The following is a 24,324-nucleotide window of genomic DNA, read 5'->3' on the forward strand; positions in this document are numbered from 1 at the left end:
CATAGACAGAAGGTCCCAGGTTCAGTCCCCAGCATTTCCAGTGAAAAAGAATCAAGCAATAGCTGATGTGAAGGACTGCAGCTTGAGACCCCAAATTTAAGGAAGTGGTGCTGGAGAGAAAGCTGCTGGGGCTCTTTAGCTTGGAGAAATGTCGACTGCGGGGTGACATGGTTTACAAGTTTATGCATGGGATAGAGAAGGTAGAGAAAGAAGCACTTTTCTCCCTTTCTCACAATACAACAACTCATGGGCAATCAATGAAATTGCTGAGCAGTTGAGTTAGAACTGATAAAAGGAAGTCCTTCTTCACCCAAAGGGTGATCAACACATGGAATTTACTGCCCCAGGAGGTGGCGGTGGCTACATGCATAGACAGTTTCCCCACTCTGTGTGTGTGTGTATACACACACACACAAATATTGGCCACTGTGTGACACAGAGTGTTGGACTGGATGGGTCATTGGCCTGATCCAACATGGCTTCTCTTATGTTCTTATGTGACACAGAGTGTTGGCCTGGATGGGCCATTGCCCTGATCCAACATGGCTTCTCTTATGTTCTTATGTGACACAGAGTGTTGGACTGGATGGGCCATTGGCCTGATCTAACATGGCTTCTCTTATGTTCTTATGTGACACAAAGTGTTGGCCTGGATGGGCCATTGCCCTGATCCAACATGGCTTCTCTTATGTTCTTCTGTGACACAGAGTGTTGGACTGGATGGGTCATTGGCCTGATCCAACATGGCTTCTCTTATGTCCTTACGTGACACAGAGTGTTGGACTGGATGGGTCATTGGCCTGATCCAACATGGCTTCTCTTATGTTCTTATGTGACACAGAGTGTTGGCCTGGATGGGCCATTGCCCTGATCCAACATGGCTTCTCTTATGTTCTTATGTGACACAGAGTGTTGGCCTGGATGGGCCATTGGCCTGATCCAACATGGCTTCTCTTATGTTCTTATGTTCACCCAGGTGATTATTACATCACATGGGTTCCTTAATCCTGAGAGGAAACTTTCCTTGGGTCAGAAAGTGCTTCTAGCTTCTAGGGTTGCCAGTCTCCAGAGCGGACCTGGAGATCTTCTGAAATTACTATTGACCCTTAGATGACAGAGATCAGATCTCTTGGAAAAAATGGCTGCTTTGGAAGGTGGACTCTACGGCATTATACACCAATGAGGTCCCTTCCCTCCCCAAACTCTGCCTTTCCCAGGCTCCACTGCCAAAATCTTCAGGTATTTCCCAACCCAGTTGGAAACTCTAGCCGGGGGAAGGAAGAGTAATCTGGGAATGCTGATGATCCTTATACAGTCCTTGTGTAGTCCTAGATGAGGAGTGATATGATAGAGGTTTATAAGATTATGCATGGGATAGAGAAGGTAGAGAAAGTAGTCTTTTTCTCCCTTTCACGAAAACTTGTGGACATTCAATGAAATTGCTGAGCAGTCAGGTTAGAATGGATAAAAGGAAGTACTTCACCCAAAGGGTGATTAACACATGGAATTCACTGCCACAAGAGGGGGTGGCGACTGCAAGCATAGAGGGCTTCAAGAGGGGACTGGATAAACATATGGAGCAGAGGTCCATCAGTGACTATTAGCCGCAGGGTATTGTTGGAACTCTCTGTCTGGGGGCGTGATGCTCTGTATTCTTGGTGCTTGGGGGACAACAGTGGGCGGGCCCCTCTGATGGACCTCCTGATGGCACCTGGGGTTTTTTGGCCACTGTGTGACACAGGGTGTTGGACAGGATAGGCCATTGGCCTGATCCAACATGGCTTCTCTTATGTCCTGATGTTCTTATGATCCAACCCAGTTCACCAAAGTTATATCTCATTTTTGCCAAATGCATATCTAGGAACTGACCTTCTTCAAATAGTGACCTTTCCCACAGAGGGATCTGAATGATGCATTTGGACGCCATATGCCTTGTGGGTATTCTAGCAAGTGCATTTGTATAATTCCATCTGTCTCATAAGAGCCACGATGGCTCAGGTATAAATTGCATTTAATTGATTCTTGGCTGTGAGTTCAGTTTTCAGTATTTTAATGCGGGTCAGTTTATGGAGATGCCAGTAATAAGTTGTTGTTTTTAAACTTGAGCAGTCAATCTGATTACACCCACAGATTCTTGCGTACTTGTAGATGCAAATGCAGCCAATGTAATTGCTACTTACCAGATGCTCTGGCTGCAGAAGATCTTTGCTTTAATTACGCGGAGTGCTGTGCAAATGTTGAGGTCAAACGGCATCACTGAAAAGGCCCGGGTTTATTAAGCGGCTGTTGAGTTCGGCTGAAGATTCAGCAAATGAGCTTATGCTTTCCGTCTATCAAAGCTAAGCCCCTCTTCATCTTTGAGTTTGTTGGCCTCTAGGTGGTGGGGAGAAAAACAAAAGCTACCAGGAAACGTCAGACAACTCCCCTGCTCAATGAAAGCGGTACACAGAGCACAAAAATATAGAAAAAATGATAATTAAAGCAAAGATCTTCTGCGGCCAGAACATCTGGTAAGCACAAAAATATAGAAAAATGATCAATCTATATATTACAAAAGAAGACAAAGTATTATAATGTAAATAGATCCAAGTGGTCTGAAGCAGTAGAACAAAGTAGGAGTCAAGTGTACCTTTAAGACCATGCATACATATACATATGCAACCAAGTTTTATTCAGAATGTAAGCTTTCCTATGCATGCAGACTTCTTCAGACGAGGGGATGGGTCACAGTGGGCTGAAACACACCCACAGTATTCCAGTGCGTTTCTCTTTTAGAATAGTGTATCAGAATAATTTTTTGTATTGACATAAATAAGGGATATTGGCTGTTTATCTCATTGCGTATGCGTAACCCATTGTCATTTTATGTATTCTTTTTTTCCTAATGGCAAAACAGAATGATGCTTATAATGGATAGAATGATGTTAAAAAGAACATTAGGTGGGCAGAAAGGATATTATAGCATTGGAGAAAGTCCAGAAAAGGGCAACTAGAATGATTAAAGGGCTGGAGCACTTTCCCTATGAAGAAAGGTTGAAACGCTTGGGACTCTTTAGCTTGGAGAAACGTCGACTGCGGGGTGACATGATAGAGGTTTACAAGATTATGCATGGGATGGAGAAAGTAGAGAAAGAAGTCCTTTTCTCCCTTTCTCACAATACAAGAACTCGTGGGCATTTGATGAAATTGCTGAGCAGACAGGTTAAAACGGATAAAAGGAAGTACTTCTTCACCCAAAGGGTGATTAACATGTGGAATTCACTGCCACAGGAGGTGGTGGCGGCCACAAGCATAGCCACCTTCAAGAGGGGTTTAGATAAAAATATGGAGCAGAGGTCCATCAGTGGCTATTAGCCACAGTGTGTTTGTGTATTTTTGCCACTGTGTGACACAGAGTGTTGGACTGGATGGGCCATTGGCCTGATCTAACATGGCTTCTCTTATGTTAGGAAATGCATGTCCTTTTGTTCTACCTAGACTTTCAGCAACAGCAACTTTTATCGCCTTTTATTGCTATCCAGACCAAATGGTCTTCCAATTTATTACACTGTTTCACCATTTGATCCTTTGTATCAGTTCACACTCTTAACCCACCAACTACATCTATTTCAGCCCCATTGTTGTACTCTCTTCCCTCGTCTGAAGAAGTCTGCATGCCTACGAAAACTCACATTCTGAATAATACTTTGTTGGTGATATTTTGTTCTATTATAATGCAAGATGCACATTAGTTCCAATAATTGCAAACAGTATCCATATGTAAAAATACCAAAACCATATGTACAAATACCAAAACCGCAATACAAATCCAGGCTTCCAAGGAAAATATTGTGCACGATGTTCAGCACCCGAACATAACATGAATATAAATTTTCCAGAGGTGCACAAAAGTAAGTTCTCAATGGAATTTTGATCGTTACATTTCCTGTTCCGATAGGTATCTTTATCAAGAGAGGCACATGTAAACAACTCAAGCCTTTATGCTGAAGCTCTCATGGCTATGCATCAAATACAAATCATTTTTTAGCGTTTAAATGCTTTTATATTTGGAGCCATGCAGCCTCTATAATAGTCACAGCACAATGGTTATACTCTTCCACCAGGTTGAGAGTTCAGGGGTTAATTGCATTTATTTGATTCCTGGCTGTGAGCTCAGTTCTCAGTATTTTAATGAGGGTCAGTAATAAGGTTTGTTTTTTTTTAATATCAAAACAAACTCTACTAAATATAGACCACGGAAGTATCGAGTCCCTCAAGGGAGTGTACATGAGTATACAATGAAGGATATGCCACAAGATATTGGCATAAGCCCCTCCAGGGGGTCACAAAGAATTTTCAAGTCTACTGAGTTGATTCAGAAGGCTGATATAATAAGTCCAACAGTCCCAAAGGAAATAGAAGAGCTGGTCCCAACTACAAGCAACAACTTTGCCTATTAGACCACGCCCCCTGATGTAGCCAATCCTCCTCCAAATTTACATGGCTTTTTTCATGGAAGACCTCCTCGAAGTAGAAGAAGACGACCATAGATTGATACCCCACCCTTCTTCTTCTACGATTTTCTCTTTCTTTCTTTCTTTCTTTCTTTCTTTCTTTCTTTCTTTCTTTCTTTCTTTCTTTCTTTCTTTCTTTCTTTCTTTCTTTCTTTCTTTCTTTCTTTCTTTCTTTCTTTCTCTCTTTCTCTCTTTCTCTCTTTCTCTCTTTCTCTCTTTCTCTCTTTCTCTCTTTCTCTCTTTTTCTCTTTCCTTCTTTCTCTCTTTCTTTCTCTCTCTCTTTCTCTCTCTCTCTCTTTCTTTCTTTCTTTCTTTCTTTCTTTCTTTCTTTCTTTCTTTCTTTCTTTCTTTCTTTCTTTCTTTCTTTCTTTCTTTCTTTCTTTCTTGTCCCTCAGCGGCCCACAATCTCCTCTGTCTTCTTCCCCCTCAACAGACACCCTGTGAGGTCAGTGGGGCGGAGAGAGCTCTCCCAGCAGCTGCCCTTTCAAGGACAACTCGTGCGAGAAGCTATGGCTGACCCAAGGCCATTCCAGCAGCTGCAAATGGAGGAGTGGGGAATCGAACCCGGTTCTCCCAGATAAGAGTCCACACACTTAACCACTTCCCCAAACTGGAAGAGCAGTATGATCACACTTCCATGTGAATACACAGCAGGCAAAGATTTCCAAATGGCACGTGCTTCAGAGCGTATTTATGTATTTATTTCATTAGATTTGTTTCCCACCCTCCCCTTATGGGCTCAGGGCGGCTAAGCTGTTTTGACATCGCTGCTAAAAATGTTTTGTGATATATTTTTGAGCGTTCATAGTAATTTGGGGTTATGACACCACTTGGTATTTCCTTGCATGCGGCCTTCAGGTGGTGGATGGAGATGTCGTGGGATTACAATTGATCTCCAAGTGGCAAAGACCAGTTCCTCTGGAGAAGATGCCTGCTTTGGAAGGTGGCAATATGGCCCCCTTCTCCCTTCCCCAAACCTTAACCCCTCAGACTCCTCCCCCAAAACCTTCAGGAATTTCCCAACCCAGAGTACCTGAAGTATCTAAAGAAGAGAACAGTGACTCACAAAATCTCATAAAAAGGTAGAGGTAAAGGTAAAGACTGCAAGCACCAGTCGTTTTCGACTCTGGGGTGATGTTGCTTTCACAACGTTTTCACAGCAGACTTTTTACGGGATGGTTTGCCATTGCCTTCCCCAGTCCTCTACACTTTCCCCCCAGCAAGCTGGGGACTCATTTGACTGACCTCGGAAGGATGGAAGGCTGAGTCAACCTTGAGCCGGCCACCTGAACCAGCTTCCGCTGGGATCGAACTCAGGTCGTGAGGAGAGGGCTCCGACTGCAGTACTGCAGCTTTACCACTCTGCGCCACGGGGCTCTTACCATATCTTATCTCATACCCTGCCACAAATTTTGTTAGTCTTTAGCAGGGCTTTTTTTTTGTAGCAGGAACAACTTTGCATATTAGGTCACACCCCCTGATGTAGCCAATCCTCCAAGAGCTTACAGGGCTCTTCATACAGGGTCTACAGTGAGCTCTTGGAGGATTGGCTACATCAGGGGGCGTGGTCTAATAGGCAAAGGAGTTCCTGCAACAAAAAAATTCTGGTCTTTAAGGTGCTTCTGTACTCTTTTCTACCACTACAGAACACTGACCATTCATGTGCTAATATGTCCACAGAGAACCCTTCGATTTGTCTTTTTGGTGGGCTGTAACAGGGTTTTTTTTTAAAGCAGGAACTCACAGGAACGCAGTTCTGGCTGGCTTGGTGTCAGGGGTGTGGCCTAATATGCAAATGAGTTCCTGTTGGGCTTCCCCCCCTTTAAAAAAAACCCTGGTCCATGGTATCCTTAAAACTCTCCTTCAACACCACATTGCAAACAAATCCACCTTTCACACCAATCCACAGTAACGGGGAATACTGTGGCATGAATTATCTAGAACAGGGGTGGCTAAACTGTGGCTTGGGAGCCACATGTGGCCCTTTCACACATATCATGTGGCTCTCGAAGCTCCCACTGCCCTGTTGGATGGCAGCTTGGAGAATGCATTTAAAGTTAAAGATGCTTTCTTTCCACCTCTCTCTCCAACATCTATTTTTTTCCTTCCTTCCTTCCTTCCTTCCTTCCTTCCTTCCTTCCTTCCTTCCTTCCTTCCTTCCTTCCTTCCTTCCTTCCTTCCTTCCTTCCTTCCTTCCTTCCTTCCTTCCTTCCTTCTCTCAAACATCTGACATTCATGTCTTGTGGCTCTTAAACCCCTTGCTTAAACACTATTCTATGTGGCTCTTATTTTAAGCAAGTTTGGCCACCCCTGGTCTAGAACTTGGTCACCAGCGACATGCTTATACTTAAGGATCTTTTCTAGCTCCTTCACAGCTGCTCTTCCCATTCGCCATCTCTTTCCGATTTCTTGGTTTCACTTCCCTCTTAGTGAAACAAAGTGAGTTCAGCCAGCTCAGAATCAACCAAGAGCACCTTATTGCAAGAAGAAAGAGTCACCAACAGCACAGGCACTACACTCATTATATACCCTCTTGCCACGCGCACCCCCCCCCCTTAAGCAGGCAACAGTTACTCCTGTTGGCTCACTCCAAAATTCTTCATTTGCATCTCTTTATCACAAGCTGTTACATGCCTAGCATCTTGATTGGCCAGTTCTTGCAGGCTTCAGGTTCCTGGTTTGCAAGGAGTGCCTGTTTCAAGCTCAGGCAACAAGAACGTAGGGAGATGCAACACATAACACTTGGATTTATTATGAAGCCAAGTAAGGCTGCCAAGTCCCAGTCCAGGCGGGGGTTCCCAACCCGTCGGCCCACACTGGGCCAGTGGGGTAAACCTCCCCCTACATCGCCAATGCAATGACGTTACCCGGAAGTGACATCATTGCGCCAGTGACATTGCACAGCAGCCGCTCTAGGAGTTTCCAGGAAAACTCTACCATAGAGTTTCTAGGTGCCATAGAGTTTTTCCCTCCCAAACGGCTAGAGCATCCAGGAAAACCATGGAGTGTTCCTGGAAACGCCTAGAGTGGCCGCGCACGACGTCACCAGAGCAATGACTCAGGGGACTTGGCAACCCTAAAGCCAAGCTTTGTTCTTTATTGACAGAAATATGCGCAACTGAGATGTGCCTTCCTTCCTTTTCCCTAGCCAATGGCCAGCAGAGTCACCATTTCAACGTTTGTTACGCTACAGATCTGTCTGTCAATAGGAAACGGTGGGAAATGCAGAAATGTTGAGGAAACAAACGGCTGATCGCTGGCTTTAGAAGGTTCCGGTTAGAGTCCATAGAGATGGACCTCACTCAGTGATTCACCACAGAGATATCCAGGTCCACAGCAAAATCCATACTGAGGGGGGTCTTTGTTCTTGTCGGTATTTCAGCAGACCTGGCCAGTTGTGCATCCCACAAGATAATGGAAACCGCAAACATCTACACATTTTTGCACACGGCAGCAGAGCTCAGGATTAGTTTGTAGGACATACCACAAAAGAAAACCTCTCTGAATGGCTCTCCATCACCCCAGGAATGTGACTGTTTTACAGGGCAGAGGCGAGTCTTTCGGAGATTTAAATCCAGGCCTCATTTGGGGCAGGAGCTCACAGGAGCAGAGCTCCGGAACCTCTAGATTTTATTGTGCTTTTCTTTCTTATTTGCCCTCCCCAAAAATTTGCTTTCTGGGCTCCACCATTCAACCCCCCGGGAGAATTTCACTAAACTCTAAGATCTGACAAACTTTCTAAACAAACGCAAACACAAGCCTTCATTGGCATATATCAGAATATAAATAAGGCAAAAAAGAGATACAGAAACAACAAAATAAACCAGTCATATACAGTTATACATTGGACACGATTATGCATGGGATGGAGAAAGTAGAGAAAGAAGTCCTTTTCTCCCTTTCTCACAATACGAGAACTCGTGGGCATTCAATGAAATTGCTGAGCAGTTGGGTTAAAACGGATAAAAGGAAGTCCTTCTTCACCCAAAGGGTGATTAACATGTGGAACTCACTGCCACAGGAGGTGGTGGCGGCTACAAGCATAGCCAGCTTTAAGAGGGGATTGGATAAAAATATGGAGCAGAGGTCCATCAGTGGCTATTAGCCAGAGTATATATATATATGTGTGTGTGTGTGTGTGTACATATATATATATATATATATATATATATATATATATATATATATATATATATATATATATATATATATATACACACACACACACACAAACAAACACACACACATATATTGACCACTGTGTGACACAGAGTGTTGGACTGGATAGGCCACGGGCCTGATCCCGCATGGCTTCTCTTATGTTCTTATGTGACACAGAGTGTTGGACTGGATGGGCCACGGGCCTGATCCAGCATGGCTTCTCTGATGTTCTTACGTGACACAGAGTGTTGGACTGGATGGGCCACAGGCCTGATTCAGCATGGCTTCTCTTATGTTCTTACGTGACACAGAGTGTTGGACTGGATGGGCCACGGGCCTGATCCAGCATGGCTTCTCTGATGTTCTTACGTGACACAGAGTGTTGGACTGGATGGGCCACAGGCCTGATCCCGCATGGCTTCTCTTATGTTCTTATGTGACACAGAGTGTTGGACTGGATGGGCCACAGGCCTGATCCCGCATGGCTTCTCTGATGTTCTTACGTGACACAGAGTGTTGGACTGGATGGGCCACAGGCCTGATCCAGCATGGCTTCTCTTATGTTCTTATGTGACACAGAGTGTTGGACTGGATGGGCCATTGGCCTGTTCCAGCATGACTTCTATTATGTTCTTATGTGACACAGAGTGTTGGACTGGATGGGCTATTGGCCTGATCCAACATAGCTCCTCTTATGTTCTTATGTGACACAGAGTGTTGGACTGGATGGGCCACTGGCCTGATCCAACATGGCTTCTCTTTTGTTCTTATGTGACACAGAGTATTGGACTGGATGGGTCATGGGCCTGATCCAGCATGGATTCTCTTATGTTCTTATGATCTTTGATTACCAGACTCAAGGATTAAGCAACCTTTTCCGTTATTTCAGATGACAAGTCATTCAGAAGACTTTTGAATGACCTTTGCAGCATCTGAGCAACTTGTCATATTGAACAGAATTGGGTCTAGAAACCTAAGGCTTATAGCAGGGGTGGCCAATGGCAGCTCTCCAGATGTTTTTGGCCATGCTGGCTGGGGCTGATGGGAGTTGTAGGCAAAAAAATCTGGAGAGCTGCCGTTGGCCACCCCTGGCATATAGTATCTAATTGGGAGCAGAAAAGAAGAATAAAGAAGAAGGGGGGGGGGCAAAAGAGGAGATGGCTGGACAGCGTTACTGATGTAACAAACACGAATTTGAGCAGATTTTGGAGGATGGTGGAAGACAGGAGGGCCTGGCGTGACTTTGTCCATGGGGTCGCAAAGAGTCGGACTCGACTGTGCGACTGAACAACAACAACAAAGAAGAATATGAGACAATGAATCAACTTGTTTTGAGTTGCATGTACAAAGTCTTAATGAGAGTGGGATTTTTTTTTTTATATCTACCATAAGTAACTGCTGATGGGGTAGTATCACATCTGGCAACAGCAAATGCTCTGCGCAATTGTGGAACGTGGAGAGTTGATAGATAAGAAGGCAGAAGACCAATAATTGGGGGAATTCCAAAATTCAAAGGAGAGCAAGATGTATCTGCAGCACTGATTAGTTTTTGCAGTTCTATATCTAAAACTCTACGTTTAATTAGAGAAAATGCATTTGTAAAAGGGAGCATGCAGAGAGAATCCATAGATAAAACCTAAGGTGGATATTTTCTTCTCTATGCAAGCAATCCATTTGGACGAGCAGGATTCAGACAGCATTCGGATAGCTCCCCCCAGTCAATGGAATAGTGCACACATAGCCAGTATTTGATAGATATAACCATGTTCCTAACATACTGAGGCCTGATTCTAGACAGAGTGGCATATGGGATACGGTGTGGTAGACCCATCATTTTCCTAACAAATTTGGACAACTCTTTCAATATCAGACTCAAAGACACTAATCCATGTTGGGATAACAAACTTTCTCATAGAGATAGCTCTCAGTAGGCAGCCGTGTTGGTCTGAAGCAATAGAACAAAGCAGTAGACAAGGGCACCTTTAAGACCAACTAAGTTTTATTCAGAATGTAAGCTATCGTATGCTCTTAAGCAGACTTCATCAGACATATGGGAATGGACGCAGCGATTCTTAGTATAAGTGTGCGGTGTGGAATCATGGGAATGTTTTTATCAGATTAAAAGAATCACAAATGGGGATCTGTGTTTGTTCGTGTTAGGACAAAGCAGGGCTGAAAAAACACTGGAGGGTGATTAAAAAAGCAGACTGCTGTTGTAGGTGTGAAGTGCCATAAATCTAGGTAACATTCTGGCTTTGTTAATTTAAATTAAATTAAATTAAATTTGAATAGTTAAAACTTTCTCATAGTTTTCCTCACAAAAATGGGGAAATAGCCAAAAGATATAAAGCAGACAGATGGAGATTTTCATCACGCCACTGTGGCCACGTAGGAGAAAGTAATTTTTTTTTAACAAAAATATGATGGAAGTAAGGTTTTTATTATGTCAATTCTAATTCAAGAAGCATTTTAAGGTAGATGCTGAACTGATATAATTTACTACATCCGGTGGTGTCAGGAGTGTGTGGCATATGCAAACAAATTGTACTAATGAGCTCAGGCACCTCTTTTTTTCTAAGAAATGTCCCCTGTTTAAATGTGAGAGTTGGAAGCCATTGGTTTGGGGAGAAAAACCTCCCTTTTGAATGTGGGTTATTTTGTACTTTTCCATAGGGAGCAAGGCTCTTTCCAATTTACAGGTTGCCTAGCAATTTCTTTGATTGCATTCCATAAATAAGTTTTGCTCTGAGCGTGCTCCCCAATACAAAAGAAATTAAGGTAGGTGCACAAATAATGCAGACTTTGAAGACGATTTGCTACCATCATTGGGTTCTAAATCCAATGCCATTCGGACATTTTCAAGGAACTGATGAGTCACTTTTAGAACAGCCATGCCAGCTTCCAAAATATTTTAATTTTTGACAGTTTGCAAGAAGAACAAGAAGAAGATATTGGATATATATCCCGCCCTATATTCTGAATCTCAGAGTGGTCATAATCTCCTTTACCTTCCCCCTCCCCCACAACAGACACTCTGTGAGGTGGGTGGAGCTGAGAGAGCTCTCATAGAAGCTGCCCTTTCAAGGACAGCTCTGTGAGAGCTATGGCTAACCCAAGGCCATTCCAGCAGCTGCAAGTGGAGGAGTGGGGAATCAAACCCGGTTCTCCCAGATAAGAGTCTGTACTTAACCACTACACCATATTGGCTCTCTGGAAAGGAATTCTTTGGGTTGCCAATTTTAGGTTGGGAAATTCCTGGAGATTTGGGGACCGGAGGAGGGAGGGTTTGGGGAAGGGGAAGGAGCTCAGAGGGTACAATGCTCCAGGGTTCACCCTGGGGAGGGACAGTGGCTCAGTGGTAGAGCTTCTGCTTGGTAAGCAGAAGGTCCCAGGTTCAATCCCTGGCATCTTCAAAAAAGGGTCCAGGCAAGTAGGCATCAAAAACCTCAGCTTGAGACCCTGGAGAGCTGCTGCCAGTCTGAGTAGACAATACTGACTTTGATGGACCAAGGGTCTGATTCAGTAGAAGGCAGCTTCATATGTCCATATGTCCAAAGCAGCCATTTTATCCAGGAACTGGTTTCCGTCCTCTGGAGATCAGTTGTGATAGCGGGACATCTCCAGGCATCACCTAGAGGTTGGCATCCCTAGCAATCGCATGTGGCACAAGCGAGTCAAGATTTATGAGGGGTGGCACAAGCGAGTCAAGATTTATGAGGCAAACTGTGAGGAAAAAAATGTTTGTTTTTTTTCCTTTTGCCTTCCTGACAGGAAGCCGACGAAGCTCTGTTATGTAATTTGGAACTGCAGATTGAATCCCAGTTCTTGCAGGATGGCGTGAACGCCACCAGGGACAGATACAAAAAGGTAAGTGCCACCAAAGTTGTTTTACATTTACTGAAGTTTCCATTGCTTGCTCAACAGAGGAGGCAAGAAAGGTGGTTGACTCGACCTTTGGGACACCAACCCAAAGACCTGTGTAGGTGTCCGCTCTGTCTCCCAATTCCTTTCGGTCAGGGCTCTTTTTCTAGCAGGAGCTCCTCTGCATATTAGGCCAAGCCCCCCTGATGTAGCCAATCCTTCAAGAGCTTAGAGGGCTCTTCGTACAGGGCCTACTATCAGCTCCAGGAGGATTGGCTACATCAGGGGGGCGTGGCCTAATATGCAGAGGAGCTCCTCTTAGAAAAAGAGCCCTGCTTTAGGCCATTCGAAATTGTGCGCTGTGAAATTTTGTGGTATCTCTAAATGCCTCCTCCCTTTTATCCCCTACTGGTCTTTATACCTGGGACTTCCTCTATGATGTCATCCAATGACGCCTCTATGATGTCACCCAATGGAACCTCTACGACAGGGGTGGTCAATGGTACCTCTCCAGATGCTTTTTGCCTACAACTCCCATCAGCCCCAGCCATTGGCCATGCTGGCTGAGGCTGATGGGAGTTGTAGGCAAAAAAAACATCTGGAGAGCTACCGTTGGCCACCCCTGCTCTAAGATTTCATCCAAGAGCGAAGCTTAGTGTTGGCGAGCGATTTCTTCCTGCCACAAGAAGTCCCAACAAAATGTAGAAGGAATCCTGAAGCTCCATTTCTTTTTTCTTTCTTTCTTCCCCCCGCCCCCCCCCCAAATAAATCAGGTCTTTATTGAGTTCCAAACAGACATTACATATATATTCACATAAAATTGATATAAGCTCCATACATGTACATGTGTGTGTGTGTATAAACAGTTAACATTAAATAAGTTACTTCACTAAACAAAAACATTATATCATCCAAAAAACCCCATTTACAATACTTAAATCAAAGTAGTCTAATAAATAACATTAATTGCTTCTATTAATGTAGCACATTGTTCCTTTTTTGCTAAATATTGTAAAACCGGGAACCAGACAGCCACAAATTTAGAGTTGTAAGAGTCTGAGTCTAAGTCTTGTTGGATAAGAGATTCAGAATTTTTGTCTAAGATGCAGATTTCTTGAACTTTAGTTCCTCTGTGCAAGCACCAGTTGTTTCTGACCCTGGGGTGAAGTTGCTTTCACAAGGTTATATTATTATTATATTATATTATTATTTGATGAATATAAATGTAACCGATTTTACTGTTGTACGTCACCCTGAGCCTGGCGCTGGCCAGGATAGGGCGATTCATCAATAATAATAATAATAATAATAATGATGATGATGATGATGATGATGATGATGATGATGATGATGATGATGGAGGAACTGTGGCTTCAAAGCATCTTACATCCACTGTTGGTGGGACTGTCCAAAAATCAGATCTTTCTGGACTCTAGTATGTGCTCACCTTTCAACCTTAATAGGCATTATCGTGTTTTAACAATTTATTGATAACATATGGTTACAAAACTTAATTTATAAATTTCCTGTACTAACCCATATGATATTTCAATCCCCCCTGCCTCCCTTGTTTGACTTCCCCGAAGTTATATATTTAAGTTCAATACTAAAGGTACCAGTAACTAATCAAAGTTCAATAAATTTTTTTTTGTCCCTCATCAATACTAAAAAATTGTCCAATGTCTTTTTACATTCCATTCTTTCTCCATATATCCTTTAAATTTCTTCCACTCCTTTTTGAATATATCTAGATCATAGTCTCTTAGAGTTAGTTTGTCCATCTCACTCCAACCTTAATAGGCATTATAATCCCCGACACTCCAGAAGTTATACTTCTTAATAACTGGTCTGGTGTACAACTGACACCCCCTAAAAAATCTATAATTGTCAAACTTTTAACGGCTGCAAAAACGACTATCGCACAATCTTGGAAAAACCCAAACACTTTGTCACTCGATTCCTGGTTCCTCAAGATTTGGGAACATATCACTATGGACAAAATTCAGGCGGCCCTGGATCAAAAAGATCCCTACCAAGCGTATACCAATTATATAGCAATCTGGCTCCCAGTTCTGGAAAAACTAGACAGTGATCCGTTCTATATTAATTCTTTCACACACACAAAAATAAGGTGCATAAAGACCTCCTGTTGCTATAATTCTACTTTTGGGATTTCTTTAGGTATACCAGGTTTGTATAATAACTGTATGGTCTTGTTTATTCCCTTCCCATTTCCCCATTGTAGTTGATCTTTAGTTATTTAAGTAATTATATATTTGTAGACTGAATTGGTTCATATTTCTGCACTAGCTTTCATATAATACTGATTGGTACTATCTTGCTATCCTTCACATTGTTATTTTGTAAGATATATACTTACCTGTCATATGTAAAGTGCATTACAATCCAATAAAGTTGTTTAAAATGTAAAAAATAACAACAATGACAAAACAGGGAAACACGAATTTGGTTCCTGGAACAAAGGTGATCTCATGACAGAAGTCATTTTGTTCTTCCCCCAGAATCTCATGGAAGTACAAACCTATGTCAGCATTTTACAACAGATTGTACAAACGTCACCCCGGATCTCCACTCTCACAACTGGAGCCAGTGAGGTAAGAGTTACATTCACAACTAACTTTGACGTTGTGGTGTCGGGAAGAGGGGAGCTTCTGGAATTATGGTAAGCCCGTGTGGTGCCCTGTGGGGCCATACCCAGCATCCATCAGTCCCTGTGGAGCTGTAGACACACCCTTTAATCGTGTGACCACCAGACAGCCCTATATGGCCGAGGACCTGCCTACCTTAGGGACCGCCTCTCTCCATATGTTCCCCAGAGAGCACTGCGTTCCAGCTCACAAAATAGGGTTGCCAAGTCCAATTCAAGAAATATCTGGGGACTTTGGGGGTGGAGCCAGGAGACTTTGGGGGTGGAGCCAGGAGACATTGGGGCGGAGCCAGGAACAAGAGTGTGACAAGCATAATTGAACTCCAAGAGAGTTCTGGCCATCACATTTAAAGGGACAGCACACCTTTTTAAATGTCTTCCTTCCATAGGAAATAATGAAGGATAAGGGCACCTTCTTTTGGGGCTCATAGAATTGGACCCCCTGGTCCAATCGTTTTGAAATTTGGGGGATACTTTGGGGAGAGGCACTAGATACTATATTGAAAATTTGGTGCCTCTACCTCAAAAAACAGCTCCCCCAGAGCCCCCGAAACCTCCAGATCAATTCCCCATTATACCCTATGAGAAGACGTTTCCCTCTCCACCCCCCTCCCCCCGCCCCCCCCCCTTTCTGGGAAATCTGATGCAGGAGACAGAACTCACTCACCTCCGGAGGTGCAAAGGCACATGGTCCTTTGGGGGCGTGGCTGGGCTCCCCTCCCTTCACCGGCCAGCTGACTGGGGGCGGGAAGCAGCCTGAGAAAACGGAAGAGCTCTGGCTGCCGTTCTCCCCCTCCCCCCCCCGCTTTCCCTTTTATGGCCAGCGGGAGGAGGAGGCTCCAAATCGGGGGTCTCCAGGCCTAGCGGGGGATTTGGGACCCCTATCACAAAATCTTTTGGAAATCCCTGGGCCCAAGGAGGCCAAATCAAAAACAACTAGGGAGCAGGCCTTCTCTATAAAGGCACCCCAACGGTGGAATCAGCTACCAGAAGAGGTGCGGGCCCTACGGGATCTTAATCAGTTCTGTAGGGCTTGCAAAACCGCCCTCTTCCAACGAGCCTTTTAAGATGAACCTGGAATTATCATCAAGCCATCTTGTATATACTGCGACTGTAGCACCTTTATACTGTTTTTAGACTAATGATTTTAATGTTAACTTATATATTGTATAATTTATATTGCTTTGTTTATTGATTGCATTACTTTGTTTTATTGTTATACCATGATATTTTATATCATGCCTCATAAGCCGCCCTGAGCCTGCTTCGGCGGGGAGGGCGGGGTATAAATAAAAACTTATTCTCTCTCGGCTTGGCTTCGCGAACGAAGATTTAAGAAGGGTGCAATAGTCCACGTCTGCTGCAGGCTCGCTGGTGGCTGACAAGACCAATGCGGGACAGGCAGGTCCGGCCACAGTGGCTGCAGGGAAAAGTCTGATTTGGGGTTGGTGCTGTAGCAGTGCGATTCTTCCTCAATCTCCTTTTGTCCTCAAGACCAGCTATGCGTGCGTTCTCAAAGGAAGAGACAGCCTGGTGGATGGTGTGCCTCCACGCTTTGCGATCTGAGGCTAGGTCAGACCACTGGTGATGGTTGATGCGACAGGTGCCAAGGGATTTCTTCAAGGAGTCCTTGTACCTCTTCTTTGGTGCCCCTCTATTTCGATGGCCGGTGGAGAGTTCGCCATACAGGGCAATCTTGGGAAGGCGGTGGTTTTCCATCCTAGAAATATGCCCTGCCCAGCGCAGCTGCGTCTTCAGCAGCAGTGCCTCGATGCTTATAACCTCCGCCCGCTTGAGGACTTCAGTGTTGGTCACAATAATAATAAAAACTTATTATTATTATTATTATTATTATTATTATTATTATTATTGACAACCGTCGACCTCTAAAAAAAGCTGGTCGACTGATGATCAGCTGTTTGGCGGCTCTGCCTTTGAGACCGGAAAGGCAAATGAAGGGGAGAGATTGCTCTACAGGGGCCCTCAGCCTTTTCCAGCCCAGGGAATTCAAAAACAGAGTGGGGAGCGCCACCACAATATGGATTCCACAGGAGGTGGAGCCAATCCTAAAATGGCTGCCATAGTAGGACCACAGAGAGTGAGCTTATATATAACTCTAACCATTAAATTTGATGTTTTGGGCCAAAGCTCTGTTTAACGGGATTAATCTGCATAGGCAATCAGAAGCCCTGCTGGGCCAGTGACACTCCTCAGTCCTCCTACTTTCTAAAAGTGATTGGTGGGCATTGGGAAGAGGTGACAGCGGGCGCCGTGGCATGCACAGGCACTACATTGGGGACCCATGCTCTTAGGGTTTCCTGGGCCTCTCGGATGCGGGGAATCCCCTGGTTTCTGATCCTCACCCCCAGTCCAAGCCAGTTGGATGGTGGCAGAGAGCTACCACCCCAAACACAACATGCCTACATCACCTGGAAGTGTTGTGGGCACTTCATGATGTCAGGGGTGACGCTCTGTTTTTGGGGCAAAGCTCTGTGGTAGAATTAGCTTCAAACCATAGAGTTTTGTCCCCAAACCAGAGTGGACAGTGGCGGAGAGCTACCACCCCAACCACAACATGCCTACATCTCCAATAAGTGTTTTGGGCACTTTGGTGATGTCGGGGACGGCGCTCTGTTTTGGGGGGCAAAACTAACATAAGAACATAAGAGAAGCCATGTTGGATCAGGCCAATGGCCCATCCAGTCCAACACTCTGTGTCACATAAGAACATAAGAGAAGCCATGCTGGATCAGGCCAATGGCCGATCCAGTCCAACACTCTGTGTCACACAGTGGCCAAAAAACCCAGGTGCCATCAGGAGGTCCATCAGTGGGGCCAGGACACTAGAAGCCCTCCCACTGTTGCCCCTCCCAAGCACCAAGAATACAAAGCATCACTTGCCCCAGACAGAGAGTTTCATCTATAAGAACAAAAGAGAAGTCATGTTGGATCAGGCCAGTGACCCATCCAGTCCAACACTCTGTGTCACACAGTGGCCAAATACACACACACACACACACTGTGGCTAATAGCTACTGTGGTAGAATTAGCTTCAAACCATAGGGTTTTCCCCAAAAACCAGAGTGGATAGTGGTGGAGAGCTACCACCGCAATCACAACATGCTTATAATCACCTGGAAGTGTTGTGGACACTTTGGTGATATTGCAGCCAACACTGTTTTTTGGACAAAACTCTATAGTGGAAAGCTTCAAACCATAGAGTTTTGCCCTAAAACCAGAGTGTTCCCCCCAGCATCACTGACATGCTTCTTCCCTCTCCTCTCCTGGAACATCCCAGTAAGTCCCCCGCCCCACAGCTTGTCATTCAGACCTGGCAGCCTTACATGTTTTACTAGGACACAACTGCAAGTTCCCCATGAGAACTCAATGCTGACTCCAAAGTGATGTCATCATGTCAGGGAAGGCATGCCGGGGGCGCTCTAGGATTCATGATAAAAGTCTATGGTGCCATAGAGTTTTAACGCAATTCCTAGAGCATCCTCAGTGCATTATCCCCAATGCGGTGACATCACTTTCAGGTGACAACATTGCGCTGGGGACGGCATCCAGTGGTGGGGTTCTTCAGGGCTGGGAATCCCCCGGTTGCCTGCTCCCTGCCAGCGGGAGGTTGGCAGCCCTTACAGAGGCCCAGTTTGGACCAGAACTGTGGTGTCTGGGGGAAAGGGGTTCAACCCTTCTCTTCCTTTTACTGTGCTGCTTTCCTAATCCGAAAGCGGCATGTGCTGCTCTCCAGTGGAGCATATATTGCCCCCTGGGACCATTTCAGTTTGAATAGTCTATCAACAACTACCAGCCATGGTGAGTAAAGGGTACTTCCATACAGAGAGGCAGAAAACCTCCTGGGAAAACCTCTCACTCGTTTTTGGACAAGGTGGGATATAAACCCAATAAAATTTGGGGATGATACCTCAGTATTTCCAGCAGAGATCAATCAACGGCTTTTAGCTATAACATATAAATGGAAAACTCTGTCTGGGGCAGTGATGCTCTTCCTTACTGACACTTTGGGAGGGGGGGCAACAGTGGGCAGGCTTCTGAAGTTCTGACCCTGCTGGTGGAACTCCTGATGGTATCTGGGTTTTGGCCACTGTGTGACACAGAGTGTTGGACTGGATGGGCCATTGGCCTGATCCAACATGGCTTCTCTTATGCTCTTATGTCTGGGAGTGATGCTCTGTTTCCTTGGTGCTTGGGGGGCAAGAGTGGCAAGGCTTCTGGAGTTCTGGTCCTGCTGATGGGCCTCTTGATGGTAACTGGGTTTTGGCTTCTATGTGACACAGAGTGTTGAGGGATGGACCACTGGCCTGATCCAACATGGCTTCTCTTATGCTCTTATGTTCAGTATATGGTTAGCTCCTTGATGGTCCTTGTACACAATCTAACCTCCTTGTCCCTCCCCTCCTTTTTTCCCCCCCTCAGGAGAAGCTGATAACGGAGAGGAGAATTCCGATCCTGCAAAGCCAGTTAGAGGAGTACAAGACGATCCTTGGCCAGCTCCAAGCTCAGAAAGCAAAGCTGCAGTCTGAGGTATTTTGGGCCAAATCCACTCTGAACATTGGAGCGACTGCAAGTGTTTGAAGCAGGCATCCCAAAGGCTAGGAAATGCTGAGTTCAAATGTTTTTTACCAGCAAGCAGGAATGGTTCAATTTAGAATATTTCTTTCAGAGATAGATAGATAGATAGATAGATAGATAGATAGATAGATAGATAGATAGATAGATAGATAGATAGATAGATAGATAGATAGATAGATAGACAGACAGACAGACAGACAGACAGACAGACAGACAGATAATGAGAGAGAGAGAGAGATGGATGGATGGATGGATGGATGGATGGATGGATGGATGGATGGATGGATGGATGGATGGATAGATGATGATGATGATGATGAAGAGATGATGATGATGATGATGAAGATAGATAGACAGAGAGAGAGAGAGACAGACAGATAGATAGATAGACAGACAGACAGACAGACAGACAGATAATGAGAGAGAGAGAGTGAGAGATGGATGGATGGATGGATGGATGGATGGATGGATGGATGGATGGATAGATGATGATGATGATGAAGAGATGATGATGATGAAGAAGATAGATAGACAGACAGATAGACAGACAGACAGATAATGAGAGAGAGAGAGAGAGAGAGAGAGATAGACAGACAGATAGACAGACAGACAGACAGATAATGAGAGAGAGAGAGAGAGAGAGATGGATGGATGGATGGATGGATGGATGGATGGATGGATGGATGGATAGATGATGATGATGATGATGAAGAGATGATGATGATGAAGATAGATAGACAGAGAGAGAGAGAGACAGACAGATAGATAGATAGATAGACAGACAGACAGACAGACAGACAGATAATGAGAGAGTGAGAGATGGATGGATGGATGGATGGATGGATGATGATGATGATGAAGAGATGATGATGATGAAGAAGATAGATAGACAGAGAGAGAGAGAGAGAGAGAGAGATGGATGGATGGATGGATGGATGGATGGATGGATAGATGATGATGATGATGAAGAGATGATGATGAAGAAGATAGACAGACAGAGAGAGAGAGAGAGAGAGAGAGAGAGAGAGATGATAGATAGTTTTATTGTAGGTGGCCGTTACAATATTACAGTATAAAAATGTACATTAAAAATCATACTTAAAAAAGCAACTCTTCAGCTTAGAACTGTATGCTTCTAAAATTCCATAAGTACATCGTTGGTATATTTAAAATCAGAATAGCTGTGCTGGGCTATAGAGCTCAACAAGGTGTATTTCTTAGGAGCCCCCTTGGACCTAGCTTTTCTAGCTGCAAGTGCAAAAAGAGCTAGCCTGTGTGAGACCAACGGGTTCATATCCGACAGTAAAAAAAATAAATTAAAAATCAGCTTTTAATTGTCAGGTAAATTGTGTACTTGGCTTAAAATTCCAGAAAGGAATCTGCTATTTCTTTCAGTGGGAGCTCTTTAAAATCTAGAATTCTAGCCACATTGAAGAAACGTTTTAAAGGCCCAATCTCCATCAAAGAGAACCTCTATGGTGAAATCAGAGTACTCATGTTGCCAGGGAGTGTCATGAGTTAGCAATCAGTAGTCCAATCTGTCCCAACCTAGGTCGCCCAGGCTACACTGATCTCATCAGATCTCAGAAGCTAAGCAGGGTCAACCCTGGTGAGTACTTGGCTGGGAGACTACCAAGGAAACCCAGGGTTGCTACGCAGAGGCAAGCCACGGCAAATCACCTTACAAACCCTATGGGCCACCATAGGTTAGAATAAGGACTTGCTTTAATGTTGCCCTCCTTAGCCTGGTTATCCTTTTCCCCTTCTGATCTCTTTGCCTGCCTGGTCTCTTTTGTGTTGTGGACTGGGCCTCCGAGGTCATAGAGAGCTTGTGTTCTATGGGGGAGGTCATTCGCTTAGTTGTCCTGGTTTTCTACTGGGTAACTTGGGGGCCTTTTGACCTAGATGGGCTTGGCTAGGCCAGTCTCACAAGATCTCAGAAGCTAAGCACGGTCAACCCTGGTGAGTACTTGGATGGGAGACCACCAAGGAAGTCCAGGGTTGCTACACAGAGGCAGGCAATGGCAAACCACCTCTGAACGTCTCTTGTCTTGAAAACCCTCTGGGGGTCAGCATAAGTTAAAAGAGAATAAGGACTTGTCTTCATCTTGTCCTCCTTAGCCTGGCTGTTCTTTCCCCTTCTGACCTTCTTGCCTGCCTGGTCTCTATTGTGCTGCAGACTGGGCTTCTGAGGTCATACAGAGCTTGTGTTGTCAGGGAGTGTCATTAGCTTAGTTGCCTTTTTCCCCCCTTAAATGCTGCATGATTTGGGGCCACCTTGACCTGGATGGCCCAGGCTGGCTTGACCTCATCAGATCTCAGAAGCTAAGCAGGGTCAGCTCTGGTCAGTACTTGGATGAGAGACCACCATGGAAGTCCAGGGTTGCTACACAGAGGCAGGCAATGGCAAACCACCTCTGAACATCTCTTGTCTTGAAAACCTTCTGGAGTCAGCATAAGTTAAAAGAGAATAAGGACTTGTTTTCATCTTGTCCTCCTTAGCCTGGCTGTTCTTTCCCCTTCTGACCTCCTGGCCTGCCTGGTCTCTGTTGTGCTGTGGGCTGGGCCTCTGAGGTCATAGAGAGCTTGTGTTGCCAGGGAGGGTCATTAGCTTAGTTGCCTTTTTCCCCCCTTAAATGCTGCATGATTTGGGGCCACCTTGACCTGGATGGCCCAGGCTGGCTTGACCTCATCAGATCTCAGAAGCTAAGCAGGGTCAGCTCTGGTAAGTACTTGGATGAGAGACCACCATGGAAGTCCAGGGTTGCTACACAGAGGCAGGCAATGGCAAACCACCTCTGAACATCTCTTGTCTTGAAAACCTTCTGGAGTCAGCATAAGTTAAAAGAGAATAAGGACTTGTTTTCATCTTGTCCTCCTTAGCCTGGCTGTCCTTTCCCCTTCTGACCTCCTTGCCTGCCTGGTCTCTCTTGTGCTGTGGGCTGGGCCTCTGAGGTCATAGAGAGCTTGTGTTGCCAGGGAGGGTCATTCGCTTAGTTGTCCTGGTTTTCTACTGGGTAACTTGGGGGCCTCCTGACCTGGATGGGCTTGGCTAGGCCAGTCTCACAAGATCTCAGAAGCTAAGCAGGGTCAGCCCTGGTGAGTACTTGGATGAGAGACCACCAAGGAAGTCCAGGGTTGCTACACAGAGGCAGGCAATGGCAAACCACCTCTGAACATCTCTTGTCTTGAAAACCCTCTGAGGTCAGCATAAGTTAAAAGAGAATAAGGACTTGTCTTCATCTTGTCCTCCTTAGCCTGGCTGTTCTTTCCCCTTCTGACCTCCTGGCCTGCCTGGTCTCTGTTGTGCTGCAGACTGGGCTTCTGAGGTCATACAGAGCTTGTGTTGTCAGGGAGTGTCATTAGCTTAGTTGCCTTTTCCCCCCTTAAATGCTGCATGATTTGGGGCCACCTTGACCTGGATGGCCCAGGCTGGCTTGACCTCATCAGATCTCAGAAGCTAAGCAGGGTCATCCCTGGTGAGTACTTGGATGAGAGACCACCAAGGAAGTCCAGGGTTGCTACACAGAGGCAGGCAATGGCCAACCACCTCTGAACGTCTCTTGTCTTGAAAACCTTCTGGAGTCAGCATAAGTTAAAAGAGAATAAGGACTTGTTTTCATCTTGTCCTCCTTAGCCTGGCTGTCCTTTCCCCTTCTGACCTCCTTGCCTGCCTGGTCTCTTTTGTGCTGTGGGCTGGGCCTCTGAGGTCATAGAGAGCTTGTGTTGCCAGGGAGGGTCATTCGCTTAGTTGTCCTGGTTTTCTACTGGGTAACTTGGGGGCCTCCTGACCTGGATGGGCTTGGCTAGGCCAGTCTCACAAGGTCTCAGAAGCTAAGCATGGTCAGCTCTGGTGAGTACTTGGATGAGAGACCACCAAGGAAGTCCAGGGTTGCTACACAGAGGCAGGCAATGGCAAACCACCTCTGAACATCTCTTGTCTTGAAAACCCTCTGAGGTCAGCATAAGTTAAAAGAGAATAAGGACTTGTCTTCACCTTGTCCTCCTTAGCCTGGCTGTTCTTTCCCCTTCTGACCTCCTGGCCTGCCTGGTCTCTGTCGTGCTGTGGACTGGGCCCGTGAGGTCATAGAAGGCTTGTGTTGTCACGGAGTGTCATTAGCCTAGTTGCCTCCCCCCCCCCATTAAATGCTGCATGATTTGGGCAGAGCTGGATTAACAATTAGGCAAAGTAGGCACTGGCCTATGGGCCCTCACATCTTTAGGGGCCCCAGACCAGCTTCCCCCCTCCCCAATTTCCCCCCTGCTTGCCGCCCTCCCAGCCTGCATGGGTAGCCAGCAACTGAGCTGCTCTTTGCCCAGCTTATCTGATGCAGCTGCTGCTGGCATCATTGCCAAGTTTGCCTCTCTCTGCCTCTCCCCTGCAGCTTAGTCAAAGGGGCTTTTAAGAAGGTGCCTGAAGGCTGCAATAGAGTTAGTTGTGGTGGGTGCTCAGACTCCGAGATAACTCCCACAATTTTGACTGCCTAGGGGCCTCCACAGGGTCGAATCCGGCACTGAATTTGGGACCACCTTGACCTGGATGGG

General features: G+C 45.3%; 1 protein-coding gene across 1 annotated transcript in view; it reads left to right on the top strand.

Annotated features, from left to right (window-relative positions):
* BFSP1 (beaded filament structural protein 1) overlaps positions 1-24,324 on the top strand; it is a 52,675-nt gene that overhangs the window by 16,266 nt on the left and 12,085 nt on the right. The window contains exons 3-5 of the mRNA XM_060230729.1: positions 12,426-12,521; positions 15,038-15,130; positions 19,624-19,731. Of these exons, the coding sequence (XP_060086712.1) occupies positions 12,426-12,521; positions 15,038-15,130; positions 19,624-19,731 (297 nt within the window). The remainder of the gene's footprint in view (positions 1-12,425; positions 12,522-15,037; positions 15,131-19,623; positions 19,732-24,324) is intronic.

This window comes from Heteronotia binoei, chromosome 1 (assembly GCF_032191835.1).
Source record: "Heteronotia binoei isolate CCM8104 ecotype False Entrance Well chromosome 1, APGP_CSIRO_Hbin_v1, whole genome shotgun sequence".
Classification (NCBI taxonomy): Eukaryota; Metazoa; Chordata; class Lepidosauria; order Squamata; family Gekkonidae; genus Heteronotia; species Heteronotia binoei.